The 19,898-nt window shown below is 45.0% G+C and overlaps 2 protein-coding genes across 2 annotated transcripts in view; both read left to right on the top strand.

Annotated features, from left to right (window-relative positions):
- The first annotated feature begins 1,442 nt into the window (after nt 1-1,442).
- Nucleotides 1,443-11,784, top strand: topbp1 (DNA topoisomerase II binding protein 1). Its single transcript, XM_079576080.1, has 27 exons — nt 1,443-1,556; nt 1,630-1,726; nt 1,804-1,938; nt 2,752-2,895; nt 3,027-3,208; nt 3,283-3,476; nt 3,549-3,725; nt 3,833-4,008; nt 4,555-4,718; nt 4,791-5,340; nt 5,420-5,592; nt 5,700-5,911; nt 5,997-6,307; nt 6,386-6,568; nt 6,765-6,880; nt 7,670-7,793; nt 7,923-8,054; nt 8,133-8,220; nt 8,306-8,492; nt 8,594-8,817; nt 8,901-9,040; nt 9,114-9,201; nt 9,266-9,429; nt 9,512-9,640; nt 9,711-9,800; nt 11,316-11,477; nt 11,564-11,784. The coding sequence occupies exons 2-27, from the start codon at nt 1,640-1,642 to the stop codon at nt 11,690-11,692; spliced, it is 4,461 nt and encodes a 1,486-aa protein (XP_079432206.1). The 5' UTR covers nt 1,443-1,556; nt 1,630-1,639; the 3' UTR covers nt 11,693-11,784.
- A 256-nt stretch (nt 11,785-12,040) lies between these two features.
- The window catches only part of tmem108 (transmembrane protein 108), a 63,635-nt gene continuing 55,777 nt past the window's right edge, over nt 12,041-19,898 (top strand). Inside the window, exon 1 of the mRNA XM_079576081.1 lies at nt 12,041-12,713. The gene's annotated coding sequence lies outside the window, so the exon portion shown is untranslated. The remainder of the gene's footprint in view (nt 12,714-19,898) is intronic.

Below are 19,898 nucleotides of genomic sequence, written 5' to 3'. Positions count from 1 at the left end.
GGAAAAACACAACAGACAATCAATGGTTTTGTATAGCCCAATATCACAACAGGAGCTGCCTCACAGGGCTGCACCGAACATTAAGCCAATAAAACAGCAGTAAATATGACTATGTAAAGTGCAGGCGAATTGAGAAACAAAAGACACATGGACATTAGAGGATAATCTACAATCATGATCACAGGCCGTATTTATAGCCTATTATATTTGACCATATTTGTATATTTGCAGTAAATAAATGAGAATACCTATAGATCATAGTTCATGTAATTAAAACATGTAGGAAAACTTGATCAAAGAATATAGTAAAAATACTATTTTTAGAGTTTCACTTGTAATTTAATGTACAGTACAGTTAATATGTAGTACATGAGCAATATGACAAAACTGAATCAAAAGTTTAAAAAAAAAAAAAAAAAAAGCTAAGTGAGAAATGGGAATTAATAGAGCCAAAAATAGCTTTTGGTATTTACATTTACACCATGGATCTATTATTACGTTTAAAAGATTTACACCTATATTTTTTCTGTGTTTATACCCGTATACACCCATATTATTTCTGTTTACACCCATATTTCTTTGTTTACACCCGTTAACACCTATACTGTTTCTTTGTTTACACACATATTATTTCTTTGTTTACACACATATTATTTGTTTACACACATATTATTTCAATGTTTACACACATATTATTTCCATGTTTACACACATATTATTTCCATGTTTACACACATATTATTTCCATGTTTACACGCATATTATTTCCATGTTTACACACATATTATTTCCATGTTTACACACATATCATTTCTTTGTTTACACACATATTATTTCCATGTTTACACACATATCATTTCTTTGTTTACACACATATTATTTCTTTGTTTACACACATATTATTTCCATGTTTACACACATATTATTTCCATGTTTACACACATATTATTTCTTTGTTTACACACATATTATTTCCATGTTTACACACATATTATTTCCATGTTTACACACATATTATTTCTTTGTTTACATACATATTATTTCCATGTTTACACACATATTATTTCTTTGTTTACACACATATTATTTCTTTGTTTACACACATATTATTTCCATGTTTACACACATATCATTTCTTTGTTTACACCCATGTTATTTCTTTGTTTACACCCATGTTATTTCTATGTTTCCAGTTCATTTCGCAGAAAGCACGTTTGAACTGAATGGTCAGATTTCCTACACGGTCCTATTTACTGGTGACACCGGAAGTGACGGTGTTGGCGCGAATAACAACAAAACTGTCGCTAAATGTGTCCTTTATGCAGTTTAACAACATGATTTCAGAACGTTTTCATTTATTAGAGGCACAAATCCATATGTCGGCACACCCGTAATATTTTGGGGCATTTTAGACGCGATGTTGAGCTTTTCTTGTCAACTCCAGTGCTAGCCTGAACTTTAGCTTTGATGGAGTGACTTGTCAGGACATAAAGACCTAAAGGAGGTCCCGGAATTGTTCTTTTAGCCAATGATTGTCATTATACGATATAAAGAAGGTAAGGTGTGTCTCTTATTATTTCCTCCGTGGGAACAACCTTTGATAACTAAGTGTATTCAATCATTTAATAGAAACACCACCATGTCTAAATCAAACGGTGAGTCCTTCATTGTCAAATTCGTGGAGAGAGATGGACTCAAGACAGAGTATGCTATAAAGGCGTATGAGGTAAGGGCATCACCTGACAGCCACACCACAGCTGTTATAACAGGAGCACCATATCACTGGTATCATTGGTGTTTCAGGCCATTTTGGAGCTGCAGTCTGAGAAGTATTCCAAGACCATAGATGAGGATGAAGTTCTACAGATGGAGCAGAAAGACAAGGCTCTGTTTGTCTTCAGCAGCTTCTCCTCCCCTGCCTTTCTCCACTGCAAACAGGTCTGCTAAAGTCTCTTCAGTAAGGGTTAACCGTGAATAATGTGTAGCCAGGTGCCATTCAAGCTTTGGGTTCCACAATTTTGGAAAGATGCTTATTTGCGTTGTTTCTTACAAGTATTACAATGTTTTGTGCTTTCAGTAAAGTGTCTTTGTGTGTCCCGAAAAACATACATTGCTAACTCAGTAGCAGAATTAGTTGGATTTCAGAAAATGTTTGCAGCGATCGAAATCAGTGTTTCCTGACCTTTTTTGTGTGGTGGACGACTTGGACCCTTCAGTGATAATCCACGTAGCCCCTCAAGAGTGTTGCAGTTTATTTAGAAAGGCATCACTTAAAAATCTAAAATATTCTCAAAACAAGCAAATTTTATCATGAAATATAGCATTTCCATTCAAAATAATGTTCTGACATGATTCTCTTTTACCTTCCTTCTCAAGATGTAATAATTCCAACTACCCCCTGCTAAGTCCTTGAGTACCTCTGGGAGTCCCCGTACCCCTGGTTGGGAATCACAGGTCGAAATGCCCGGTGAACAGGTTCCATCATAACTCAAGGCCCATGGAGACAATACATTTTTTGTTATTGGCAAAGGATTAGTACTTAAATAATAGTAGTTCAAATTGTAATTTTTATATAATAATAGTTCTGCAGTCTTTCTTAAACTAGTCCCTAAATTAGATATACTTCGAGCTTGGAATTTGACTCTTAAGATAATGTAAAAATAATCAAACTCTGGTCTCAAATCAAGCATGACAACACAAATGCTCAATGAAACACCATCACTGACTGTCATATTTACTGTCCCGGTTTAGCTCGGATGCCGAGTAGTGAATCCTCTGGTGGTGCTGTACTGCCTGCAGCAGCAGCGCTGTGTCCCAAAGGCAGAGACGCCCGTCTACAACATGGCCATGGCAGACGTCACCATCTGTTGCACCAGTTTGGAAAAAGCAGCACGGGTCAGTTCACCAATGCTCTGTAATTTGTTTCAGTTCTCCACCACCAGCAGCACATCATTGTGTTGTGCCAGCTCAACATTTTCACATTAAAACTCCTTTTGTTCATAACTTTTTTCTCTTTCACTCGACAGAAAGAGGTTATGGAGTTGGTGCAGCTCATGGGTGGACACGTGTACCTCGACCTAAATGTATCCGTGACTCATCTAGTCGCCGGTGAAGTGGGCTCTAAAAAATACCTGGTAGCAGCAAACCTCGGAAAACCCATCCTTCTGCCCGCGTGGGTGAAAGCCTGCTGGGAGAAATCACAGGACAGGTGTCGACATAAATCTGTACCTACGTATTTCTAAATGATGTGAAATGACACTAAACTCTGGTGTGTGTGAACAGTCTCTTCAGGTACACAGACCTGCCCACAGACGAGTACTTGTGCCCGGTGCTGCAGGGCTGCACCGTGTGTGTCACAGGCCTCTCCAGCACCGAGCGTAAAGAGGTGCAGCGCCTCTGTGAGCAGCACGGAGCCACCTACACCGGCCAGCTCAAGATGAACGAGTGCACCCACCTCATCGTCAGCGAACCCTCAGGTAGCAGACATCACAAGCAGGACGCAACTTTACCAGTAGCTTTTAAACGTACTTTGTATTGTTATGCTAAAGGTCAGAAATACGAGTGTGCGAGGAAGTGGAACGTGTACTGCGTGTCTCTGCACTGGCTGTTTGACAGTATCGAGAAGGGCTTTTGTCAAGACGAGAGCCGCTACACTGTGGAACGCAACGCAGCAAAGAGCAGTCGACCGAACACGTCTACTCCAACCGGCAGCAACCAGAAACCGGGTGAGCCGCCGCCTTATAATGTTGTTGCTGTCTCTGTCTGCTAGTTTAAAGACACAGCTATGCATTACATGTTAAATATAATGTTATTTTTATGCTTTCTGGTCCAGAACGTTCGTCGCTGCTCGGCCTGAGTCACATTTCGGTCAACGGCAGCATGACGATAAACGACACAGCCCTCACTAATTTCACCAATGAAACTGCGAGCCGCCTGGAGGCTCCAGACCTCATCGACCGCTTCGATATCACTGTGTGTCCAGCGGATGATATACTGGACGGCTGTAAGGTACACACACTTTGCTATATTGATCTAATGTAACCTTCAGTGAAATAGAATCTGACTTAACCTGACTTATAAAATGTTTGTTGCTGTTCTTTCGTATTTAAAGTCACACAAGATGAATGGCACACTTCCTGCATCAGAATCCTCTATTTACATTTTCTACATTATTTGAAGGTGCTAGTTCATTTAAAATATCTAAAAACATTGTGTGCTTGGTGTAAATTATCCAACCGCCCTCTTAACTCCCGGATGTAGACTCTTTAGAAAATGTAAATAGTGAATTTTGATGCAGGAAGAAGACCTTGGTTTCCCGTTTGTTTCATTGGTGTCTGTTTCCTGCTGTGCAGAGGGATATTATTCTTGAATTTAAAATAATAAATGCAAATCTAATCGTAATACCAAAACTTATCAGAATAATGGGGAAACTTGGTTCTTGAAGTTTAGCAATGGTTACATTGAAGCATTTTGGTTTATAACTGTATTTAAAAATTTTAACTAGATGATCATTTGATTTCTTTCCCCCATTTACTGTTTGGATTTCTGCTGCAGCTGTATCTATGCGGACTGCCTGTAAAGAAACTAGAGAAATTGCGGCGCCTGGTCAATTCTGCTGGAGGTCTCCGCTTCAACCAGCCCAGCGAGGAGCTCACACACGTGGTCATGGGGGAGCTGGACTCTGACCTGAAGAACTTCGTCTCCAAAGCCTCTCACTGGTCTGAGGCTCTTCCTTTGTTTTTTAAAATACAACATTTGTCACGGTTGTTAAAATATGAGTGTGTTTCTAGGCCTCATGTTGTGACGGTGAAGTGGCTGCTGGACAGTTTCACCAGAGGCAGTCTCCTCCCAGAGACTGACTACCTTCATCCCGACTGCCTGCCCCCTGCTCCCCCTGCTGTCAATCGCCTCAGCCCTCCGCCCCGCCCCTCTCCTGCCCCACCTGCAGCCAGCCCCGCCACCCCCCGACTGAAGAGGGCGGACGAGGACCTGCTCTCGCAATACATGGAGGACGAGCCTACAGTCGTCGCCCAGCCCCCCCCTGAGCCGGACAGCAGACGGTCTGTGAACACGCCGGCCGGTCTCCACAGAGAGCCGTGGGTTCAGAGCCTCAGCTCTCTGCGACACGAGGCCACTGAGGCGGGGCTGTTCGGGGGAGCCTCTTTCCTCCTGGTAGGCTTCGGGGCAGAGGCGGAGGTGCAGCTCTCTCAGCTCATTGCGGAGAACGGAGGCAAAGTGCTGACGGGTCGGACGCGGGCGGTGGCGGAGTACGCCGTGGTGCCGCTGCTGGGCTGCTCTGTCGAAGCCACCGTGGACGAGGTGGTCACTGACACGTGGCTGGTGAGAGAGGATTTCTGTCTGTGATTAAAAGCCATTATTGTTTGTTTGTCACAGATTTATGTTCATGATTTTTGTTCAGGCCATGTGTGTGGAAAAAGAGGCTCTTCTGGATATTTTTTCAAACCCGCTCTTCACGCCGGTGCCTCTGATGGAGGGACGTCTTCCATTGAGCAACTGTGTCCTTTCTGTCAGCCAGTTCACCGGAGCAGAGAGGGAGTCTTTAGTGGAGCTGGCTAAGGTTCTCGGAGCTAAGTAAGGCTGCATTATGCTTTCTCAAATGTTTTTTATTCCTTAGACACAGCAGATTACTTTTGAACAATTGTAGCAATTGTATTTTTATCTCTTCTCTGATCTCGCAGTGTCCAAGATTACTTTGTGCGCCTGGCCAACGTAAAGAAGGGCATGCTCGCCAGCACTCACCTGGTGCTGCAAACCCCCGAAGGCACCAAGTACCAGGCGGCTCAGAAGTGGGGACTCCCTGCTGTCACGATGCACTGGATCCTGGAGTCTGCTCGAACCGGACAGAAAGCCAAGGAGGAGCGCTTCTTTGTCGATCGCACGCCCTCTCCTGGTTCGACACTAAGCAATAGTAGTTTGATGATGACGTCAAAGCCTTAAATAAATAAATATAATGCAGTATTTTCTTCTCCTGACAGAGAGGGACGAAAGCTACGTCATTGGTTCCCAGAGGACAGACATGGCTCCTCCTCTATGCGCTTCTCCTGAAATTCCTTTACTGGGTCCGCAGACTGGGAAAGCGGTAACCCCACTGGATTTGGGACGCTTCCAGAGCAAAATATTCCGCTCCGGGTTGGAAGAGTCTAAACCCAACGAGAGTGACTTAAACCCTGTCCAGGCCCAAGACGCGAGCAGAAGAAACTCACTGAGAAAAGAGCCGTCTTTGCAGCTGGACACACCGTCCCGCTTCCTCAACAGAATCGCCACTAAACCATGCTTCAATGTCAAGGTCAGAACCAATCGTGGCCCCATAAATCACGCAGCCCTAACACATACTCCTAACGAATTATTCTCTGTCTGTTGTCAGGATGGACTGGGAGCTCTGGACACTCCCGGTGGAAAGTCTACCCCTGGACAAAAGGCAGAGACGCCACTCACCGACGTCATCAACAGGAACCTGAAAGTGGCTCTGGCCAACAGCACCCGCAGCAACGTCACAGAGCAGGAGCTGTCTGCGAGCCCTCGGCTAAACCATGCTGCTGCCAAGGAGGTGAATGTCTCTCCTTCACTTCTATAAGCCTCAAGATTGAAACGATTTTCTATCACTTCTACATGCTTTTAGTGGAGTTCGACTGACAGGGTTTTTGTCGATATTCATCTTGTTTATTATACTTCTAAAATGTGTCAATGTGAAATACCCATATATCGGTATTATGTCCATTTTGTAATGTTCTCTTTTGACATAGGTCCAGGAAAAGGAAGCCAGTCCCCTTGTAGGTGTTGTGATCTGTGTGGGGAAGAAGTTGAGCAAAATGCAGGGTGAACTTAACGCCATTGCTGCTTCTCTTGGTGCCGACTTCAGGTATTTCACCCTCCACTTGTAAAATCAACTTCTTTTAACCATGTTAAAATGTTCCCTATCAAAAAATGACAAGCCGTTGTGACTTACTGTAATTCTTATGGGTTTAAGCTATCCTGGTCGTTTCCTCTACTGCTGAGGCGCAAAGTTCATTGAGCCTCATTCATGAACATCTGCTTAAGAAACTAATAACCAACAAAATCTCAGCCATTGGCTCCACATGCTCAGGGACCCACCTAAATCTTTGGGGGCACAAGACTTGGCTCTCATTTGGCTCTCATTACAAAATGTTTAAATAGACAGTCCTTAAGCTGCAGAGGCACGGCATTGTAATCACAAGATCGTAAGATCGAGGCCGACGCTCGTCTTTATCAAATAACATTAGTGCAGCGCATTTGATGCTATTTTAATTAATACAAATGTATATGACTGGAGATGTTTTTGTTTGGTTCTTACAGAGCAACATTTTCAGCTAAGAACAAGTTTTGTGAATGCCAAAAACCTCCTTAAGAATACCTTAAGAACAAATTTGCGAACATGTTCTTAGCAGTTCTGCACTCAAAGTGTGTTTACCTCGATGCCATTGATTTGTTTGCATGCCATTAGCGCAAAGTGAAAGCTTGTTTTCACTGTTCTGTTACCATGTCATTCCCGATGCCTGCAGAAGGAGCCCCAGGACCTTTTTGTATGATAACCAACCCAGTCTCTCAGTCTTTGCTGTCTTTTGATGCCTGGATTATGCAGGATATGATGATCTGATGATCCACGTTTCATATCTTTGCCCGTTCCTAGATGGGCCTGTGACGACACCGTGACACACTACATTTACCAGGGCAGAGTTGGGGACAACACTCGAGAATACAGGGCAGTGAAGGAGAGAGGGCTGCACGTTGTCTCCCACCACTGGCTCCAAGCTGTAGGTTTTCAAATGGATCACCCTTAGTAGTAGAATATGTGCAATATTCAAGATAGTTTTATTTTATTTTTTTATTGCCAAACAATTTAAACAACTGGTTTTTCAACGTAAATATTTGTGGCTTTAAAGTGTGCGGAGGAGCAAAGGCGAGTCCCAGAGTCTCTCTATCCTTTCACCTACAACCCCAAGATGAGCCTAAACCTCAGCCAAGTGCCCAGCAGCACACAGCGGTCGCCAGTCAAACACAACAAAGACCACAAGGTAAGGGAGACAAACTGCCCACAGAGTATTGAAAGGTTTGGCAGAACATCTGATCACAACCGCTGTTCGTTTGTTTAGGTTGACCACAGCATTGCAGACGACACTACAGCTCGTCGGGTCAGTGACGGCAGCGTGGAGCAGGAGGACCATGACTCAACCAAGATTGGTGCTTAGCTTCACCCGTACTCTACTCGACGACTCGCTTTGAACGGCTTTCCTCTTGACGTACAGTACGACTTGTGTTCTTACAGATAATGGTGAAACTGTGGAGATGAGAGAGAATTTGCAAAGGCAGCTGCAGGAGATCATGACGGCCACGAAACTGACGACGGCTAAACGAGCCTCTGTCAGACTGACCAGGAAGGGATCGTCCGGGGCCAACTCGGGGCCACAGACTCCCAGTCGCAGCGGCAGTAGACGCACTTTGGAAGCTCTCAGGTAAATGTGCAATAATACTTTAACTAGAGCTGCACAAAATTAGAAGCGTAGGCACACAAATAGAGCAAGATATTTGACTCCTTTACCTTTTTTTCATCCAGATTTTCTCGAGAAGCAGCCATGGACATCAACACAGAGCCATCGCAGAGTGAGCAGATCGTTTGGGACGACCCCACGGCCCGAGAAGAAAGGGCTAAGCTGGCTGATAACCTCCAGTGGCCCGGGAGTCCTTCTCAGCATTCAGAGCCGTTAGCCGGCCCTCGTCCGCCCACACAAGCAGCTCAGTACAGGGACTCCATGACGGACTCCGAGCTGGTGGAGATGGGTGAGCCACAAGTTTAATACTACCTTGATTTAGCAGATGAGGTGCATTTAGATGATTTACTAAATATAATGACTTTCCCATAGCCGCGTGTGACGTTATCGATCAGCAGCTCGGTCGGAGAGTCTCGGTATCGGAACAGCGCCCACAAAATGATCTCCTCACTCCGGAAGCTCCCAGCATCGCCTTCCCTCTCGCAAATCCACCCGTGGCACCAGAACCTCAGGTAACGGCAACTGCAGATAATGCCAGGCTTTGACAAAGAAAAAAAGATGCATATAAATGTGTTTGTTTGTTAGGAGAAGGAAAAGACACCGCCACGATTTCAAATGTCTTCCCTGAGTCCTCAAGAGCGCATTGATTACAGCCACCTCATCGAAGAGCTCGGTAAGGCGGTGGTGATTGCCGTTTTTGCTCCGTATACTGTGCTTTACAGTCACTTAACTCGCAGGCGGAGTGGTTCTGGACAAGCAGTCGTTCGACCCCAGCTGCACCCACATCATCGTAGGAACCCCGCTGCGCAACGAAAAGTATCTGGCTGCGATGGCGGCCGGGAAATGGATCCTGCACCGCTCCTACCTGGAGGCCTGCAGATCTGTGGGACACTTCATCGAGGTCTGATGAAGGACATTAGACGAGTATTACGCTCATCTTTTCAAGCGGCAAGTGCAGAAATAGTGATTGGGTTGTGTTTCAGGAGGAGGATTACGAATGGGGCAGTAGTTCCATCCTGGACGCTTTGCCCTCCATCACGTCTCAGCAGAAGAGACTGGCGTTGGCTGCGATGCGCTGGAGAAAAGCTCTGCTGGGATGCTCTGATGAAGGGGTGCTGAAATACACCACACACTTTTCTTTTGCTCTCTCTAGTGGATGTATTGACCGTGTTTGCGTTGCAGGGATCATTTAGTGGCTGGACAGTCATGCTGAACATTGACCAGAGCAGGGACTCGGGCTTCAGACGCTTACTGCAGTCTGGAGGGGCTAAGGTCAGTACTTACTCATCTGATGGTTGTCTTCAGCTGGAAATACTAACATAATGTCATTAGGTTTATAAGCCAGAGTTTAAAGAAGACATAACATATAAAATAGACTTTTTTTTTTTGAGCTTTTAACCATGTTATAACATACTCTCATCAACCATAAATCATAAACATCGAGTGGTGAGACTTTCTGCTCTTTTTGATGAACTGGGTGATTTGAATCGGCTCTTTTGGCTCCAAATGGCTCTTTATTTGTAATTTAGACAAATTTGCCAGAGATTTTGGTTCACAACTTATAAAATGAGCCTTTCGACTACTCCCTGCACAATAACTATAATTAAGCTAAGAAATGAAAAAGAACAGAAGATGTTTTTTCATTGCCATAACTTGGCTCATATTGCTCTGTGTTATTTGTTTGTCTAGACGTTAGAGTTGACTTTAGGAGGTGGTGGAACCATTGACACACACACTTTTATCACTAGTACTTTATATTTATTTATTACTTACTGTCTAAATCTTGTGTCAGTGTTTCCCACTGGAGCCCCAGTCCTTCTTGTGCTTGTGTCAGCTCCGCCCTGTTTCTGCTTCTATCCCGTCTGCAGCCTCGAACTGAGAGTGGAATGGACACTGACTCCAGACTCACTAAATCACTAAAAACATTAGCCCGTACTCCTGTACTTCTGCTTTTGTAGCTTTTATAATCGGCTGATGACAAGGAAATACTGTGTGACAAAGGCCAAGAATGCGCCGCAACGCCGGGCTGATTGTTGTCAAATAAAGAGTGGCTAAAAGTTAGAATATTTGTGGATTAGCTTTTATAACATAGACAAGGGCAATGCGTTTCGACAACCATCTTTCCCCACTGCCCAGATAAAGACGGCTGTTGAAAAGCGCTCGCGTTGTCCACATTAATAAAGGTCTTTACTGTGTGCCTCGGATCTCTTGTTTTCCTGCTTCCACAGTTATGGTTTAGTTTCAGCAAGCTTGTTTCTGCTCTAGTGTACAGAACCTATTGGCCTGTTCTGTATTTCTACATTTTCTTTTTCAAACTCAAGAGCTAATTAAAGCACTCGCCTCAGTATTTTCTACGTTTATACCGGAAATGGTTTTGTGCTTCAACATGCAGTTTTGAACAAGTGGTCGTTTGGTCTGCTGCTGATCCAGTTTGTGTTTTCTGGATTTTGCTGCATTATAGACTTTCCACTACATTTGTAAAGCCCATAATCCATCACCAAACCTGTTCTGATTGTTCTGCGCTGAAATTTGTTCATCACCAGAGCCATTGATTTGCATTCATGCCTTCTGCCAATATTTCATTGTCACTGCTGCCAAGAGCAGGGCTCCAGAGCAATCTGAAATCCTGACCATCCAACTGTGCCTCTCCTTTTTTTTTTCAAATTAAATCATGCCACGATATAGTATTTTAAAGCTCTGATAGAAAATGTCAATGTGGCAGGACCACATTCTGAGCTGTCCTCCTCCTAAACATCAAGCCATTTCTTTATCGTGTCTATGTTTCAGGTGCTGCCCAGTCCTTCTCCATCTTTGTACAAAGAAGCCACCCATCTGTTCGCAGACTTCAGTCGGCTCAAGCCTGGAGACTTCAGAGTGGACATTTCGGAGGCTGCTGCCCAAGGAGTGACGTGCCTGAAACCAGAGTACATTGCAGACTACCTCATGCAGGTCAGGGAGGAAGTGGTTCTGTCTGTTGTCATTCCTTTGTTTCATATATATATGTGGACAAAACGAGTGTTCTTCTTTTCCTATAGGACCCGACTCCTCCTATTGAGCTGTACTACCTGAATGATGCGCCATCTGAGGAAACCCCCAGCACCCCGTCCCGCAAACGCAAATTGGCAGCAGAGCACTCCAAGCTGAAAAAGAGCCGTGTGAACTGAACGTGAATGACATACATTCCTTTAATAATAACGAAAAATTATTATATTTAATATTTTTTAATCTTCTTGAAAATGTAAATAAATGTCTTTGACCCTTTGTAAATGTATCTCATTTCGTATGTTACTCCAGAGCTTGTGACTGATGAGTTTGGGAAGTTGTTGAGTCATGTTTTGTGATGGGTTGCAGTTCGCTCTGCGGCCGTTTGAGGGCAGTATATCACCACTCATGAGGTTTGTCTTTGGACTGAGTGACATAAAGTTTACGCAGCTTCTTGGAATGACGTCCTTTAAGCAACGATGTCCCACTGGACACTTTAAATCGTCGGCTGCTCATCTATGAAATTGATAGGATTTTTTTCTTTCTAAAAATTGCCTGCGTCGTTCCTTTTAGAGGTTTTTATCAACAGGTGTCAAGGTGTCGCATCACAGTGCGGCAGGTGGCCGGACAGGGCGAGCGTCAAGTTTCGGATCGACTATCTGCCTGCTCCGTCACCGCTAGCATCTCCTGTTGGGGCTAACTTTTACTCGGGACGGGACAGCCGTCTTATCGCTGGGGAAACTCTGCAGAGCCTCATTAGAATTCCCTGTCCGTACTCCTCACGGCCAAAAGCACCGGTGGGTGGCACCTTGCGTGCTTCCTCCAATCGCGCGTCTTAATTACGCACCACGCATTATAAGCGGCTCCATCACGCACAGACGGTGCTCGGTGCATGTGTCCTCACCGTGTGGAATACGCGCCAAAGGTGTGTGAAGAGCGGGGTCCCAGAGGTCCGGAGGGGGTGGCGCTCAGTGCATCTCATTTGCCCACCGCCTGGACGCACCGTGTCGCTCTGCTCAGTCCGCTCCCCGCAGCCCTCGAGTCTTCTTGGGGCTCCCTCCTAATCTGTTCCCGTATTGTATGAGTGACATATTCTAACAACATGTGCTCCTGAACGGGCTGAGGAGGGACACGGCGGTGCTGGGGGTGAATTCTTCACGGATACGGCAAGTACCCGACGTTACGACGCACCTTGTGTACTAGGTAAGTCCCGTAGTTTATGACTACTTCAGATTGGACAGCTCCTGGGCAGCTTCATCGCATTTTGCGGGCTTACAGCAGTGCCACTGGCAGATGCTTGAATGGATCTATTATACAGTGATATTGCTTAATAATAGCCTCATAATAAACGGGCTACGCATAACCATGTCACCGCTTGTCCTGACCCAAACCCGTGGTGTGCTGGATGACTGGCTATTGTTCCTTGGTCAATGCTAAATGCACAAGTTTGTTTGGTAAACCATGCCTTTTGGAGTTCGTATACGTTTGTACAAAACTGTCTGTTTTGGTGCATATGTTGGAACTGCTGTCACATTTGGCAAATCCAAATGTGTCCTAAAATCATCTGTTGGGCATTTGCCAAGCCCTTTATAGATGTGGGTCCAGGATCCCAGCTTATTGTATTCAACATTCACATTGTCACCTCTGCTCTATAGCATTAGATGTTGCCAGCATATTATGTCTGCGACTCAGTCTTGCTCTAAAACTATTGACAGCCCCCTGACATGTCTGACACTTGATGATGAATGGTGGACATAAATTGCTTGGATGTAATCTTGTTTGAAGGCCAGTTTGCTTCCCCAAAACCCACATTTATGTTTCCTTTGCAGACACCAACCCTCAGGTACCATCCATAAATCTCCCCCAGCTCTGCCCTGCATGCCCTTCAAGTGGGGCTACTCCAGTGGCAACATGGCATAGACAACACAAATAACTCTATGAAAACCAAAGACTGGAGTCTCTTTAGAGCGTATTGTCTGGCAGAAGACTGGAATGGTAGGGTGCACAGTAAAGCGAGCCCTAATTGAACCTTTCCATTGTCATAGGAATGTTTGGTTACAAACCCCCTCATTGAATCCCACTCTCTTTTGTGTGGGGGGTGCGCTGAGGTGCTTGTTGATGGGGGGGTAGAAAAGGCTACTGGAGAGTCCAGGGGTCAGCAGGGGTGCTGTCATGTGGAGCTGACAACCTCCTCTGGAGTGAAGTGACACATTGGGATATTAGGGGTATTAGGGGTGTATGAGAAGAACACTGGCACCAAGACTAGAAATGCACTAATATACAGTAAATCCTTCTATAGGAGAAGGGCAGGGACCACATACAGCAGGACCTCTGGGCCCCAACAGGATTTTGAGAGACATTATTTGCACATATCAGTGAGTAAATACCACATGTTTGCTTTGGGCCAGGTTTTGGGAGATCCGGCCCATGGTCTTTTAACAAGGACGAAAATCATTCCACCACAAAACATCTTGCCGACCTCTGCTCTTTGATGTACTCTTGTGTCACGCAGTTTCTCATTCACTTTTACAGAATATTTTTTGTTTGTAACATGTTGGAATAACTGTTAACTATTGGTATTAAGCTCTAGTACGCTCTCCCATGGACTATCACTGTTTCCTGCCAGTGTTTCCATGAGGTGCCGTAGCCTTCTGTGTCCTCTCTATATGTCCCCCATACCATCTTCCATCCACACTGGGAAACTTTTTTTTTTAAAGAAATCTCCACTACTGCAGCTGTAGCCCCCTTATCACAAATGTCCGGAAAAGTCCACATGGAACGCTGCAGAATGCCCGGAAAATCTCAGCTTTCCCAGAGCTGGACATTTCCGGGAAAAAGGGAAAACCTGAAGTCACCAATGTTGTCGACACAGTGGAGTTTGAACTCACAGTTCCCTCATGACTGGTAGCGAGCGGTACATGGGATTAGTGGAATGACCCTATTGGCATGATGAGCACAGAAGCGAGGTTTGTTTTATTAACGTGCAGGGAAGTCGTTAATGGATTATTTTGAGTTGGATTTGAAAAGTCGTTCAGCTTTTACTCTTTGAAATTTAGAGACTGTGCATAAGGCCACATTAGCAGAACCACCTGAGATAAAGCACTGAATGGAAAAGTGTAAAACTTTAAAGGTAGACTTCTTCTCCACTGCGCAATTTCTTTTCCTTTTCCTGCATTTCAGTTCATTGATTTTATTTGTTTGTTTTTTTGGCCTTTTTTTTCACTTGTGCGTCTCCGGAACAGACTTTCCCTCTTACAGAGCAGCCTGACTAAACAACGGCAGGATCTAGAGTGCGACTTCTCTTCCTGTGTTGTTTTAAATGCCACGCGGTATTAACCGAGCCACTTTGAACAAATTTCATTCAGTGCAGGGCTCGGATACAGGACCCGCAGTGGGAGGCGTGCGCAAGCGAGAGGCAGCGCTGCTGAACCCAGAAGAAAAATGCATTTCTCTTCAGCCTCTTAAGATTGGACTGGCTAAAGAGTGTTCCCATAAAAAGAAAAAAGAAAACGCAATCGATCTCTCAGCAAGTTAGATATAAGGAGGGGATGTTATAAGCTGGAGAAATGGCCATGGATTTGTTCAAGCTTGACAAAAGGAAGACTTGTTTTGTTCATTGTGTTTTTTGCTCCTCTGTCTCCTTTAATCAAACTCATTAAATCATCTGTCGCCGTTCGATCGCTGATCTCTTGGTAAGGCTACAAGCATTACCCCCTTTGTGCAGTGTCATCCCGATCTGACCCCTTCCACACTTGCCCCCCCCCCCCCCCCCATCCCTCAGCTTTGGCCCTCACACAGATAAGCGGGCTCCCATCAGAGTGATTACAGGGCCCGAGATAAGAGTGTGCGAGCGTCCGAGCATGAGGACAAAGTGTTTACAAGGGGAAATTCCCGGCATTCCTCCCCTGCAGCCATGCCACTCCGATGTGCCCCTCCGCCCTCTGATGGCGACGGGCCCCCGAGTGCCAAGCGAAGAGGGGCCACCGGGAGCCGAGATACGAGCCTCCCGTTACGTAACCGCCAATTATACGGCCGCCGCTTCAAAGAGCAACTGCTTGGGATGCGATTCAGGCGCAGGAAGTGGGCAATTTCGGGATGTCATGGAGGAAACCGTGCGACTGGAAAACGTTTTATTCATTATTATTCATTCATTGTTATTATTATTTGTTTATTTTGGCTCATCTTCGAACAAAAATGAACAAAATGAACAAATGGTTACTCTGTGTGTGAATATTTAACCTGCTTTACCACTTACACTAATGCCCACTGGATTTTGACAAAGCCCTGTGGTATTTGATGATCTGGCTTGTATACACAAAGAGGTTTTGTTTTAAATATTGTTACAATAATGATAATACAACTTTAGAGTGTTAGCAAGGTATAGCCTGGTTTGTAAAAAGGAACATTCAATGAAGAATGCAGCACAGAGGTGTAACCAAGGTCATTGACACTGAGCAAACATAGACCCAAACCCATGCACCTTTAGCCGGACAGATAATTATCAGTGTTACCTTGAAAAACAATTGTACACTCACTGTGTGCAATAACAAGATGTTGGTGTTCGAAATGATTGGATTTGTCGTGTGAGAATGAGATGTTTTCACGCTCAATTGTCAAAAACATTCTTGGCGTTCATTGCTACATTGACACAGTTTTCAATACTCCCGTCCATTTTGGTCGTTTCTTCTTCTACAGCTGCTTTTGCCGAAGGAGCACACGCCTGTCCTCAGCGTTTTTGAAGCCCATTATCCATCAAAGGAGCCGTTTTGCGCTTTAAGAGGGTTCATCGTGACGCCATCGATTTGTTAGTGCATCGTTAACCAAAAGTGAAAGCTTGTGTTCAGTGTTTTTGTGTGGACATTACATAATTGCACTTCGAAGAGCCAGGAAAAGCATGTGGTGAAATATACGTTTAATTGCACAGCCAAAGCAGTAGCTAATTCAATGTTTTTTTTTTATTCTTGTAAAATAAGTTGCTTTGCTTTGGCTCGTCCCGGGACACAGGCTGAGGTCCAGTTTTGGGATAAATCAGCACATTTGTAATGCAGTGCAGATGACTGGCCCTAATAGGATTATGCTCTATAAGTCCATAAAGAGGGGCACACGGCTGTAGCCCCCCCCCCTCGTCTGGGGCCGCTCCTCTGGGTCATGTGACGGCGGCGAGGGGGCGGGGATGAGCGGTGGTGGGGTGCGAGCAGGTGTCGGGAGGGCGATAACGCGCACTGAAGCCGGCCTCACCCACACGGATTAGCCCCCAGTGCGAGTCGACCCGGGGGTAACGGGGAAAAACGAGCGTCCCACTGAGCGCATGTGTGATGGGGTTACTACTGAGAGCGCCGATGGTTACCGTGGCAACTTTAGCCCAGTGGGTTTCGGCAAAACGGCAAAGTCTGTCGCTTGTCGAGATCAAAGTCAGATTTGTAGCGACATCATCGAGTTTACCAAAAGTCAGCGTGATAAAACTGGGATGTTTGGGTTGAGAATGTTTCCAGAAAGTTTGTATTTGTCAAGTTGAATGTATTTTATTTGAAGTCATGCACGAGCCTTTTTAATAAATCAAATCTTAAAGAAACGTACCAATCATTGAACATATTGGGCATGTATCCCTAATATGTTTGTGACCTAGTTTTTTCTCCTGAAGTCAAACATTGCATTAAACCCAGACTTGCGGTGGCAGATTAGAGGGGGCCATATGCCGCACAGTCGGAGCCTCTTCTTTGTCATAGTCTGGGCAGTGATTCTCAAACTGTGGCGCAGGTGTAACCCAGGTGGCACACGGGCTCATTCTAATCTCCTCTCTCTCATTTCTGCTTGGTCATCCCCGTACCCAGACCTCTCCTTCCATCCATCCCTGTCCCTGTTATTCCCGGTTTCGCAGCATATGGGCCGATTCGAAGGCTGCTGGCGGCACTGATGGATGGTTGAAGTCCGTGCGTGGGCCAGTGCACTCGAGGTGTTGCCCGCGGCCAAGTCCCGCCCCCCCGAGTGAGGTCGCCCGAGGCAACGGGAAGTATAGTTATGAGGGATGGAAGAGAAAGGGACCCATCGGGCTGCGACACACGGGCTCAGAGCCAAAGTCGTAAGGAAAGGTGAACTTGGGGAGGGGGGAAATTGCTATGTACAGTATCGTTACCGGTGAGGAGAGAGGCCGAAAATGGTTCAAGTCAAAGTGTTGGTTTGCAAATCGAATAATTAAAACAGGCATGTAGCTATTTTTTATTTATTTTTATTTGTATTCAAACAGCTCGCTAGATCACTTATTGTGCGTGTAATTAGTAACAGAGAGGGGAAGGTGAAGCCATATTGCTGATAATGACTTCTGCCTCCCTATTTATGGCTTCTCAGTATCTACTAATGATTAATTCAATTTATTGGTCAAATTTTACAACAAGCTAAAGAAAGGAGAAGTTAAGTTTGAAGTTTTTGAGAAGTAGCATTGTCACGATACTGGAATTTGATTTTGATGCACAATACAGATTCCAATTTCTTTTTAGATAGGGCGAGGAGCTCAGTTAAACGGGAGGAGCTCGGAGTAGAGTCGTTGCATCTGTTCTGGATGCCTCCTGGCCCGAGGTGTTCCAGGCATGTCCTATTGGGAGGAGGCCTCATGGAAGGCCCAGGACACACTGGAGGGACTATGTCTCCGAGCTGGCCTGGTGTCGCCTCGTGGTCTCCCCAGAACAGCTGGAGGGGGTGTGCGTGGATCGGGAAGTCTGGGCATCTCTGCTCAGACTGCTGCCTCTGCGACCCGGCCCTGGTTAAAGCGGAGGAAGATGGAGGGATGGATTTGAAGAACTTTAATGTTTGTCTCTTGGTGCAATGAACTCCCACCTCTCCTTGCGTGAGTGAAAAAATGACAGGCAAGCTTTATGCAGCCTAACTGAATCACATTTAGGTCTATTTTGAGTCATTTTAGGCCAAGTTTAGTCCTGATTGATCTTAGCCTGGTGGTACTTGGAAGGTCAAATATTTGATGGTTGAGCTTGGAGGGAAAGCTTTGAGAGCCACTGTTTAGACGTGTGTTCATTGTAGCCAATACGTCCAGTTGGTACAATGACCTGCTCATTATTTATTGGTTTTCATCATGTCAATAAAAATGACAAGACAAAGATCTGAAATTAGATGGCTATCATGCATGGTCCTACAACAGCAGGGGCTCCGGCATCCAACCTCGGTGCCAAAGGCAAAGTGGCAGCTGACATTTCACTGTGGTGCTTCCCATAAAACACTGGAGAAAAAAAAATCCCTATTGGCTCTAATTACAATCCTTACTTCCTGTCTGTCTCTCCTGTAAACGGCACCCAGGGGCGTCTTGTCACGAGTAAGTCCTGTATTAATAGAGCAATTTAAACTTGCGTCAGTTCATTTCCATACACATGAGGTGGTTAATGAATGCCGAGTGGGACTTGGACTGCCGTGTGTTTGGTGCTGGTTTTGGTAGCAGGGGATGCAGGCAGCGATCACCATGGAGACCGTTACGGAGGAGAGGACAAAGATGTGGAAAAGCACTGACAGGTTTTAAGAGGGAATCATTGGAAAGCCGCCGTGTCTTGAGAGATGACTAACGTGAAGAGGATTGTTTGAAAGTGTTTGACGATTTGGCCAAAGTAGGTTCTAAACAGATTTGACTTTGTTAAGCCCCTACTACTTTTCACAACAAATATTATCTGCATCTTTCTGGTGTTATAATTGAACTTTAACTAGAGTTCTTTGGATATGTTACATGTGCTTTTACTGAAAAAGTCAAGTCAACATGTCCCTCACTCAGAATGCCTTTCTAATAAGCCCAACTTTTCCCATTTCTTCGTATAGTTTTTTATTTACTCTTTGTATAGTTGTCTTTTAAGTCTAAACTGCAGAATGAAAGTGCTTTCTTGTGACTTCTCCCTCCCATCTCCCTGAAGTGTCTGTCCTCTGCTGGAGAAGAGATGACTTGACGTTTTTCGCCTTTTGTCATTGGCTGCAGAATAAATTGGGTGTGTGCACTAGTTGCTGTGCAGGCTGTTTGTGCCGTATGAAACACCGTGTCCAACATGCCACTGCGACGGTAATGGTTTCTTTTGTTTCATGCTCCTCCTTAGCGCTCTTTATAATGAGCGTTTGGGCCTGGGGGGCATTTAAAGTAATTGCAAATCTTTGGTTATTTCCACTGACACTAGGCTGCAGTTTATTTGAGTTGATAATTTTCTTTCCTCCTAACAGTGGAGCGTCAGACCTTATTGTCTCCATGAACAAACAAGTGCAGAGATGCTAACTGTATTCGCTAGCCGTGCTGTAATCTGCTTGAAATGTGTGAATAAATGAATTGTCATCAAAAGTTACCCCTTAAAAACATGACAACCTCATCTGCTTATGTGCTGAATACAAATGACCAAAGTGCATCAAATC

Source organism: Gobius niger (assembly GCF_951799975.1).
Source record: "Gobius niger genome assembly, chromosome: 18".
Classification (NCBI taxonomy): domain Eukaryota; kingdom Metazoa; phylum Chordata; class Actinopteri; order Gobiiformes; family Gobiidae; genus Gobius; species Gobius niger.
The sequence above is the reverse complement of the archived record's forward strand: the minus strand, read 5'-3'. Positions and strand labels throughout refer to the sequence as shown.